The sequence below is a fragment of the Molossus molossus genome, unplaced genomic scaffold, assembly GCF_014108415.1.
Source record: "Molossus molossus isolate mMolMol1 unplaced genomic scaffold, mMolMol1.p scaffold_m16_p_2, whole genome shotgun sequence".
Classification (NCBI taxonomy): domain Eukaryota; kingdom Metazoa; phylum Chordata; class Mammalia; order Chiroptera; family Molossidae; genus Molossus; species Molossus molossus.
Window position 1 is genome coordinate 50384184 of NW_023425355.1, and position 12193 is coordinate 50396376.

General features: G+C 37.2%; 1 protein-coding gene across 3 annotated transcripts in view; it reads right to left on the bottom strand.

Annotated features, from left to right (window-relative positions):
- The window catches only part of LAMP2 (lysosomal associated membrane protein 2), a 61022-nt gene that overhangs the window by 15041 nt on the left and 33788 nt on the right, over positions 1 to 12193 (bottom strand). For all 3 annotated transcript variants that reach the window (XM_036270504.1, XM_036270507.1, XM_036270506.1), the window contains exon 7: positions 392 to 455. In XM_036270504.1, coding sequence (XP_036126397.1) covers positions 392 to 455 — 64 coding nt within the window. The remainder of the gene's footprint in view (positions 1 to 391; positions 456 to 12193) is intronic.

Below are 12193 nucleotides of genomic sequence, written 5' to 3' on the forward strand. Positions count from 1 at the left end.
TTCTTCTAAATTTAAGTATAGTTGGTATACAATATTATATTAGTTTCATGTGTACAATATAGAGATTCAACATTTTTATATCTTACAATGTGATCACCCAACTAATTATAGTCATCATCTGCCACTGTTCCCTGTTTTTCTACAGATGTTTCTATAGTCTAAATATCAGTCACATCCTTAACTATTATCCACCATGATTTGAAAATACGGGACACTGTAAAAAATAGAACATTATAGTTCTAAGTTACTGATTTTAAGTTGTGGTCAAGGTATGATTTTCACATGAAATCTTCTGTTTCATTAAATATGGCATTATTTGATATAAGGTAACTATGGTTTCTGTTCCTTCAGTGTAACCCACACTCTTCCCCAAGGCCAATACTTTGCTTACCAGAGCCATTATCCAAATACATGCTGACATTCACTTCCTTCAGATAGAATCGGTTTTCATTTTTCTATTTAAAAAAGAGTTTTCAGTTAACCAATGCATCACAACTCTCTATAGGTAAAGTTACTATCTACAGAAGAAAAGCAAACTAATACCATTACCCAAATGATAAAACTATGAATTAGACCTGACCAGTAGAATAAATTGTAATTAAGTAAAGAGAACTCAAAATGTGACATAAACCCTTTTCCTTTGCATTTTGTTTCCAATTTTTGGACCAGAGATGTAGTTATATGGTTCTCTGACACTCAACAATTCATTCCCTCCATTTTATTCCTCCTGTCACTTGCTAAGCCCTCACCACCTCTAGCTTGGATCATAATAGCCTCTTAACTGGGCTCTATGCCTTTCAGCCTCTCAAGCTCAATCTTTCCTTCACTGATATTATTTTTCTGAAGCACTCATCTGATCAGCCAGTCATTCCAATAATGTCGGTGCTTAGTATGTACAAGGTAACATAATGAAGTACTCCATGGAGCTAGCAAAATGAACCAGACTTGAATTCTGCCCCTACGTTTGCAATCTGCCAGGGAAAATAAGATAAATATAGTCCCCATTATTCAATTTCACTTTCTGCGCTTTCACTTTCCATGGTTTCAGTTGTGCATACAAAGTGACATGAGTGCTAGACCAGAAGAAAATACAAGGTGCTATGGGAATACATATTGAATGGAAAATTCCAGATATTTGGAGAGAGAGAAACCACAGTCACTTAACTTGTATTACAGTATATTGTTCCATTTTATTCTTTATTGTTGCTAATCTCTTATTGTGATCAATTTATAAATTACATTGATTGTAAGTATGTATGTATAAGAAGAAACATAGTATACATCGGGTTTGGTACTATCTGTGGTTTCAGGCATCCCTGGCAGTCTTGGAATGTTCCAGTGGGTCTTGGAATTTAATACTAATTCACTGGTCATATATGTACTATAACAGAGGAATGATCTGAATGTTAGAAAAGGGAAGATTTTTTGGTAAACCTTTCTAAAATATAATTAGATATAATCCTCAATTACTCAGCATATATTCCACAGATAAAAAAGGTTTTTAGACTCAAGAAACCCAGTTCACATATGAAACAACTAACAGATCTAAATATATCTAAATATATATATCTATTTATACCTATATCTATCTATCTATCTATCTATCTAGTACATAAATAACCCTATTACAAAAAGAAATTGGTAAGTTATAAAAATGAAAAGGAGAGAAATTACTTCCAACTATGGGAGGAGCAAAAATAATGCTAGCTTGGGGATAGGCCATTTGAACTGAGTAGGATTCAATTAGGAAACAAGCAGAAAAGGGTATTCAAGAAGGCAACCACATGAGTAAAGGTAGAAAATTAGCATAATCACAAGTATACTAGCATCTGAGACCTTACTAAGTGCCAGGCACTGTTCTTAAAACTTTACATATGAAGCTTAATTGAATAATTACAACACCCCATTTTGAGATGGGGTAATTGGTAATTGAATTGAGGAGACGTTAAGTAATTTCCCCAGAGGCTATATGGTTAGTAGTCAGTGAGCTGGGATTTGAACCCAAGAAGTCTAGCTGCAGAGCCTATGTGCTGGTTACTACCCTATTCTCTTATCTCTTACCTCATTGGATTGTGTACAGGAAACAAGGGGAGGGAAGCATGAGATTCATGAAGAGGGAATGAGGAGACAAAGCTGGATATGCAGGTCACATGGTACAGTTGGTGGGTAGGAGGGAGGCTAGAACTACCTTGTCAGGGAATTTAGATATTATCTTGCTGACAAAACAGAACCACAGAAGGTTTCTAAGTAAGGGCTGTGCTTCAAGAAGATTAAGCTGATGCAGAACACTGAGGGAGGAGAAGAGGAGGGACTAGTTAAGGAGGCTGAACAGTCCAGATAAGAGGTAGTGCAGGCTTGAATCAGGGCAAAGGCAGTGGGGAATGAAAATGAGGGGATAGACTCAGTGAAATTTCAGAAGGAAGCATAAAGGAAGACTTGACCACCTCATTACATCTCTCCTCTGCTTAGGCTATGTCTTAATTCAGCATTCAAGGCTATCCACAATGTGTCTCAACGACTCTTCCATACTTATCTTTCACTAAATATTCAACATGCCTTATTTTCCTGGCTTGTCTTGGGTTTCTTTATCAGAGATAACCTGTACTTTGCACTTACTCCCCTTATGTAAAAATCTGACCCACCCTTGAAGGTCCAGCTCAAATGTCATCTCTTCCATTAAGCCTTCCTGACTTACCTCCTCTCAGACTTAACGGCTTCCTCCTCTGTATTCCCATAGCACCTTGTATTTTCCTCTGGTCTAGCACTCATGTCACTTTGTATGCATGTTCTGCAGTATTCCATTGCCCACGGAATCAAGTTTAAAAGCCTTAGTATGGCATTCAAGGTCTTCCACAAAAAGGTTAATTGTCTATTTCTATCTTCACCACTAAACTATGAACACCTTAAGAATACAGGTCTTCTTTGTATCCTACCATAGCATCCGGCACATAACACACTCAAGTTCAATAAATTCTTCTTAGGAAGCATGTATTATGACAGGGTTGAAGGTCACATAGGCCCCACTGAACTCTGGTGACATTACAAGTGTTTCCTAAATTTTAAAAGTGCCTGTAGCAAGAGGCCTGTGCGATCCAGCTACCCGTGGGACCTGCGGGGCGCTGGGGCACCAGAGAGGCCTATGTGACTCAGCTGCTCACAAGATAGGTGTGGCATGGGGTCTCCAGAAGGGACCGTGCGATCCAGCTCCCCATAGGATCAGCGGGAAGTAGGGGCTGCAATGAGGCCTGTACAACCCAGCTGCCCACAAGATCGGCAGGGAGCCAGGGCTCCAGTGATGCCTGTGCAACACAGCTGCCTACTGTACGAGCAGGGAGCATGGCTCTAACATGGCCTGAGCTATACAGCTACAGGTGGCACCAGTGACCAGCTGGGAACACAGCTCCAGAGGAACCCATGTGATCCAGCAGCAGTACCTACCAGGACACATCAATACCAGCCCTCAGTAATCAGTCCCCCAGGATCCACAGCAGACAAGAAGCGACATGCAACAAAAAAGTCTGGGAGGCACAATAGCCTTATTTAATATACAGTAAGCTGCCTACATATCCAAACATTCCTCACCGGGTCTAGAGCTACCATACGGCTAAAATGGGGAGACAAAGAAACAAGACCCAAAGGAAAGAAAAAGAGGAATCACTGGAAAAGGAACTACAGGAAATGGAAGACAGCAAATTGTCAGATAAAGAATTCAAAGCAATGATTTTAAGGGTGCTCAAACAATTTGGTGAGAACTACAAGCAACTTAATAAGAATTATGAAGAGCTCACTGGGAACTACTTCAGCTTAAAAAGAGAGGTAGCAGCTAGGCATAAAAACCAAGAGGAAATAAAGAATGACATAGCAATTTTGAAAAATACCTTAGAACAGTTCAGTAATAGATTAGAAGAAGCTGAAGACCAAATCAGCGACTTAGGAGAAAAGGTAGAGAAAAAGACCCAAATAAAGCAGCATATGGAAAAAAAAAATTAAAAAGCAGAGGAAAATTTAAGGGAGTTGTAGGACAATACAAAATGTAACAACATTCGCATTATAAGGATACCTTAAGGAGAAAAATCAGAGAAAGGAATAGAGAACCTGTTTGAAGTAATAACGAAAGAAAGCTTCCCTAAATGTGTGAAGGAAAAAGTCACAAAAATCCAGGAAAAACAGAGAGTTCCAAGCAAGATGAACTCCAGAAGACCCACAGCTAGACACATCATAATAAAAATGGCAAACATTAAAGACAAAGAAAGAATCTTATAGGAAACAGGACAGAGAAAGAAAGTTACCTACAAGGGAGCTCCCATTAAACTGTCAGCTTATTTCTCAATAGAAATTATGCAGGCCACAAGGGAGTGGATGAAGTGTACCAAGTAATGCAAGCCAAGGGTATGAATCCAAGACTACTCTATCCATCAAGGCTATCATTCAAAATTGCAGAAGAAATAAAGAGCTTCACGGATAAGAAAAAAAAAGCTAAAGAAATTTACCACCACCACACCAGCACTGCAAGAAATGCTGAAGGGACTGTTGTAAGAAGAAGAATAAACAGAGAGAGAGAGAGAAACACAGGCATAAAATTGAAATGGCAACTAATAACTATCTATCAATAACTATGGTAAATTAAAATGGCTTAAATGCTCCAATCAAAAGACATAGGGTAGCTGAATGGATAAGAAAACACGACCCATATACATGCTGTCTACAAGAGACCCACCTCACACAGGATGAAAGTGAAGGGATGGAAAAAAATTTTCCAAGCAAATGGAAATGAAAGAAAAAGCTGGTGTAGCAATACTCATATCTGACAAGACAGACTTCAAAATAAGGGCCATGATAAAAGACAGAGGTCACTACATAATATTAAATGGATCAATCCAACAAGAGGATATAACCCTGGTAAACATATAAGCACCAAATACGGGAGCACCAAAATATATTAAAAAATTGGAGGACATCAAGGGTGAGATCAATAGCAACACATCATAGTGGGTGACTTTAACACGCCACTGAAACTACTTGAGAGATCTTCTAGACAAAAAATTACCAAGGACATAGAGTCCTTATAAGAAAAACTAGATCAGTTGAATTTCATTGATATTTACAGAACATTTCACCCCAAAGCTGCAGAATATACATTCTTCTCAAGTGCACATGGGTCATTCTCAAAGTTAGACCACATGTTAGGACACAAAGCAAGTCTCTACAAATTCAAGAAAACTGAAATCATATCAAGCATCTTCTCAGATCATAGTGGAATTAAACTAGAACTCATTTACAATAAAAACACACAAAAACATTCAAACACTTGGAGGCTAAATAGCATGTTATTAAACAACGAATGGGTTACTAATGAGATCAAGGAAGAAATTAAAAACTTCCTGGAAACCAGTGAAAACAAACACGACAACACAAAATCTATGGGATACAGCAAAAGCAGTCCTGAGAGGGAAGTTCATAGCACTACAGGCCTACCTCAAGAAACAAGAAAAATTCATAATTGACTTAATAACCTTACAACTTAAAGAAGTAGAAAGTAAACAAAAAGAAAAACCCAGACCTAGTAGTAGGAAGAAAATAGTAAAGGTCAGAGTAGAAATAAATGACATAGAAACTAAAAAAACAAACAAACAAACAAAAAAACAATTCAAAAGATCAATGAAACAAAAAGCTGGTTCTTTGAAAAAATAAACAGGATCGATGGACCTTTAGCTAGGCTCATCAAGAGATAAAAAGAGAGAAACCAAATAAACAAAATCAGAAGTGAAAAAGGAGAACTAACAACTGACACCACAGAAATACAAAGGATCATCGAAACATACTATTAACAATTATGCACCAACAAATTGGACAATCTAGGACAAATGGGCAAATTTCTAGAAACACACAGCCTCCCAAAACTGAACCAGGAAGAGACTTAAAACTTGAACAGACCAATAACAACAAAGGAAACTGAAGATGTAATCGAGATACTCCCAGCAAACAAAATCCCAGGCCCAGATGGCTTCACGGGGGAGTTTTACCAATCATTCAAAGATCTAATACCCATTCTCCTCAAACTATTCCAAAAAATCCAAGAAGACAAAACACTTCCAAACTCATTTAATGAGGCCAGCATAATACTAATTCCAAAACAAGATAAAGACACTACAAAGAAAAAAAAACAAAAAAACTACAGGCCAATATCCCTGAATGAACACAGATGCCAAAATCCTTAACAAAATATTAGCAAATTGGATCCAGCAATACATCAAAAAAAGTATTCATCATGACCAAGTGGGTTTCATCCCAGGCATACAAGGATGGTACAATATTTGCAAATCAATAAATGTCACACCACATAAACAAAAGGAAAGATAAAAACCATATGATCATATCAATAGATGCTCAAAAAGCATTAGACAAAATCCAGCACCAATTTCTAATAAAAATGCTCAGCAATGTGGGACTAGAGGGATCATATCTCAACATAATAAAGGCCATATGTAAAAAACATATAGCCGACATCATAGTCAATGGGAAAAACTAAAATCATTTTGTTTTCTTGTTCGTTAAGAACAGGAACAAGATAGGGATGCCCACTTTCACCACTCTTATTTAACATTGTACTGGAAGTCTTAGTCACATCAATCAGACATGAAGAAAAAATAAAGGGGACCCAAATTGGTAAGGAGAAAGTGAAACTGTCATTATATGCAGATCCCATAATATTGTACATAGAAAACCCTAAAGACTCCATTAAAAATCTAGTAGACTTAATAAATGAATTTGGCAAAGTAGCAGGATACAAAATTAATGTCAAGAAATCGACAGCATTCCTATACACCAATGATGAACTCACAGAAAGAGAAACTAAAAAAAAAACCAATCCCACTTACCATCACAGCAAAAAAATGAAGATACCTAGAAATAAACTTAACCAAAGAAATAAAGGATCTCTTCACAGAAAACTACAGGTCATTGAAAAACGAAATAGAGGAAGATATAAAAAAGTGGAAGCACGTACCTTGTTCATGGATTAAAAGAATTAACATCATTAAAATGCCCATACTGCCCTGGCCGGTTTGGCTCAGCGGTTAGAGCGTCGGCCTGCAGTCCTGAGAGACCCGGGTTCGGTTCCCGCTAAGGGCACGTACCTCGGTTGCAGTTTGTCCCCGACCCTGGTTGGGTCGTGTGGGTGGCAACCACTCGACGTGTCCCTTTCACGTCGATGTTTCTCTCTCTCTCTCTCCCTCCCTCCCACACTCTATCTGAACAAAAAATAGAAAAAATGTCCTCGGGTGAGGATATAAATAAATAAATAAATAAATAAATAAAATGTCCATACTACCCAAAGCAATCTATAGATTCAATGCAATCCCCATCAAAATACCAATGACATATTTCACAGAACTAGAACACACACTCCAAAAGGTTATATGGAACAAAAAAAGACCCCGAATTGCCACAGCAATCTTGAAAGAAAAAAAACAAAACAAAAACAAAGTAGGAGGAATCACATTACCAGATTTCAGGTTATAGTACAAAGCCACTGTAATCAAAAGTACTGGCACAAGAACAGGCAGGTAGATCAATGAAACAGAATAGAGAACCCAGAAATGGACCCAAGATAATATGCTCAATCAATATTTGACAAAGGTGGCAAGAACATACAATGGAGCAAAGACAGCCTCTTTAATAAGTGGTGTTGGGGAAATTGGACAGCTATATGCAAAAAAAATGAAACTAGACTACCACTTACACCATATATGAGAATAAACTCAAAATGGATAAAAGCCTTAAATGTAACTCGTGAATCCATAAAGATTCTAGAAGAAAATGTAGGTAACAAAATTTCAGACATCATACGCAGCAGAATTTTCACTGATACAACACCTAAGGCAAGAGAAACAAAGGAGAAAATGAACACATGGGACTACATCAAACTCAAAAGCTTCTGCACAGCAATAGAAACAATCATCAAATCGGAAAGGGATCCCACTATGTGGGACACCATAATCACCAAGGATGCATCAGATAAGGGGTTAATTTCCAAAATAGAGTGCTCATACAACTCAACAAAAGGAAGACAAAGAACCCAATTAAAAAATGGGCAGAGGACCTAAATAGACACCTTTCCAAAAAGGACATACAAATGGCTAAGAGACATATGAAGAAATGCTCAACGTCACTAATCATCAGAGAGTTGCAAATGAAAAAACCTATGAGGTTATCACCTCACACCTGTTAGAAAGGCCACCATCACAAATCATCAAACAACAAGTGTTGGCGAGGGTGTGGAGAAAAGGAAACTCTAGTACACTGCTGGTGGGAATGCAGACTGGTGCAGCCACTGTGGAAAACAGTATGGTGTTACCTCAAAAATTTAAAAACTAAACTGCCATTTGACCCAGTGATCCCACTTCTAGGAATATACCCTAAGAAGCCTGAAATACCAATCAGAAAGAATATATATACGCCTATTTTCATAGCAGCACTATTTACAATAGCTAAGATCTGGAAACAGCCCAAGTGTCCATCAGTAGATGAGCGAATAAAAAAGCTGTGGTACATGTGCACAATGGAATACTATGCAGTTGTAAGAAAGAAAGATCTCTTATCCTTTGAGATGGCATGGAAGGACCTGGAGAGTATTATGCTAAGGGAAACAAGCCAAGCAGAGAAAGACAAATATCACATGATCTCACTTATTTGTAGAATATAATGAACTAAACAAACTGATGCACAAAATTGACCCAGAGACATAGAGGTGGGATACAGACTGACAAGCCTCAGAGGAGGGGGGTTCGGGGGGGGGGGAGAGATAAACCAAAGAACTTACATGCATGTATGTATGACCAATGGACATAGACAACAAAGCTGGGGATGGGGCAGGGGGTGATGGGGTGGAGGGTATCAATGGGGGAAAAAGGAGAAACATGTGTAACAAAAACAAATTAATAAAATAAATAAATAAAAGTGCCTGTAGCATAGTTAAATATCACTGTTTTGGATTAAATTTTTAAATAGTGTGCAGGGCAAATTAAATATTATAGTTATGAAATATTTCCCCTAAGAGTTAGAGGAATACATGGTCCTTTTAGGATCTTATCATAGCTAGAAAGATCAAAGTCAGTCACTCAAAAGGGAATGAACCTAAAATGTTACTTTCCTCATTCATAATAACTATAACATAATCACCATGCAATAACTTTAAAAGACAACATGTCTGGGGAGGCCTACTCTTACCACACTGAAAAGGACAACCATAACTAGATGTTTTCAGTAGTAATTACTAGTCATATATGTACTATAAAAGAGTAATGATTTGAATGTTAGAAGGGGGAAGCCTTTTGTAAACCTTTCTAAAATATAACTGTTTAATATAATCTTGAATTTCTTGGCATATAGTCCATAGAGCAAAAAAGTTTTAGACACAGCAAACCAATTTCAGGTATAAAACAAATAAGAACAGACCTAACATTTTGTATATCAGATGTTGAGACTATTTGCCCATCCCTTAGGTACACTATGTGATTGAAAAGCAGAACTGTTTTCTACCCACTTATACAATAACTTACTTTGAGAACTATCGATGTTTCCACATTTTCCCTCACCAAGAGCTATCCACTCTTTTCCATTCCAATTTGCCATAACTTGTGTGTGCACATGTGAGCACACACATATACACACACCTCAAAAAATTGTGGGGATACACTTCCAGCCCAACCACCTCTCCGCTGGCAGCAGAGGAGCACACTGACCCCACAAGACCACCAGCAGCAGAGAGCAGTTGACCACCAGCAGCAGAGAGCAGTTGTCCTATCAGCCCTGCTGCTGCCACTGAGAGCAACTACCACCCCCAGATGACTGGACCAGATCCCAGATCGGGCACACATGACCTGCTGGGACCTGACGCCTCAGGACACACCAATCTGCTTCCATGACCCGGCCTGACCCACCTGGCCCTGGACCACCAGACCAATAAAATGGTAAGACAATGAAACAACCCCCAATTGCAAGAAAAGGAGGAATCACCAGAAAAGAAACAATGAAATGGAGACAATTTATTAGAGAAAAAATTCAAAGTAATGGTTATAGGGGTGCTCAAACAACTTAGTGATAATTACAAGCAACTCAATAAGAATTATAAAGAACTCAGTGAAAACTACATAGGCATGAAAAAAGAGGCAGAAGCTATAAATAAAAGTCAGTGGAAATGAAGAATGATATAGCTGAAATGAAAAATACCCTGGAATGATTCAATAGTAGATTAGAAGAAGCTGATTAAAAGAAGCTGAAGACAGAATCAATGAGTTAGAAGACAAGGTAGAAAAAAACCCCCACACAATTAGAGAAGCAAATAGAAAACAAAAGTTAAAAGCCAGGAGGAGAGTTTAAGGGAGCTTTGGAAAAATATGAAATTTAACAACATTCACATCATAGAGGTACCAGAGAAGATTCAGAGAAAGAAATAGAGAACCTGTTTGAAGAAATAGAAAACATCCTTATGATGAAGGAAAAATCACACAAGTCCAGGAAACATAGAGAATACCAATCAATCCCAATAAACCCAAAAAGACCCACAACTAGACATATCATAATTAAAATGGCAAATGTTAAAGACAAAGAAAGAATCTTACAGGCAGCAAGAGAGAGATAGAAAGTTACCTATATCGGAGCTCCCATTAGACTGTCAGCTGATTTCTCAATACAAACACTACAGCCAGAAGGGAGTGGCATGGAATATATGAAGTAATGAAAAGCAAGGGACTAAATCCAAGACTACTCTATCCACAAGGCTATCATTCAAAATTGAAGGTGAAATAAAGAGCTTCACAGACAAAAAAATGCCTAAAAGACTTCACCCACAAAACCAGCACTGCAGGAAATGCTAAAGGGTGTACTGTAAGAAGAAGAAGAAGAAAAAGAGAGAGAAAGAGGAACACAGGCATAAAGAATTAAAATGGCAACAAATAAGTACCTATCAATAATAACCTTAAATGTAAATGGCTTAAATGCTCCAATCAAAAGGTAGTTGAATGGGTAAGAAAACATGGCCCATATATATGCTATCTACAAGAGACCCACCTTAGAACAAAAGACTCACACAGGCTGAAAATGAAGGGATGGAAAAAAAAAATTTTCCATGCAAATTGAAATGAAAAACACCAGAGGTAGCAATACTTATATCTGATAAAATAGACTTCAAAATAAAAACCATAGTAAGAGACAAAGAAAGTCATTATATAATATTAAAGGGAAAGATCCAACAAAAGGATATAACCAGGGAAAACATATAGGCATCTAATATAGGAGCACCAAAATACGTTTTAAAACTTCTGGAGGACTTTAAGAGAGAGACCAACAGCAATACAATCATAGTAGGGGATGTTAACATCCCACTGACATCACTGGATAGATCTTCTAGACAAAAAAAATGAACATGGAAACAGACCCTAAATGACACACTAGAACAGTTGGATTTAATTGATATGTATAGAACATTTCAACCCAAAGCTACAGAATATATATTCTTCTCAGGTGCACATGGGACATAATCAAAGATAGACCACATGTTAGGGCACAAACTAAGTCTCTACAAGTTCAAGAAGACTGAAATCACATCAAGCATCTTCTTGGATTTCAATGGCATTTCTAGTTTCAATGAAACTAGAAATCAATTACAATAAAAACACTCAAAAATGTTGAAACACATAGAGACTAAATAGCAAGTTAATAAACAATGAATGGGTTACCAATGAGATCAAGAAAGAAATAAAAAACTTCATAGAAACTAAAAACTTGAACACACAATAACACAAAATCTACGGGACACAGCAAAATAATACTTGAGAGAGAGATTCATATTATTAAAGGACTACTTCAAAAAACAAGAAAATTTTCTAATAAACTATCTAACACTACAACTTAAAGAATTAGAAAGAGAATAAAAAGAAAATCCCAGAGTAAGTACAAGGAAAGAAATAATAAAGACCAAAGGGAAAACAAAAAAACATAGAGACAAAAACAAATAAACAAACAAAAAGGTCAATGAAAGCAATAACTTGTTCTTTGAAAAGATAAACAAGATTGATCAACCTTTAGCCAGACTCACCAAGAAGCAATGAGAGAGGCCCCAAATAAATAAAATTAGAAACGAAAGAGGTGAAGTAATAACTGACACCACAGAAATACAAAGGATTGTAAGAAA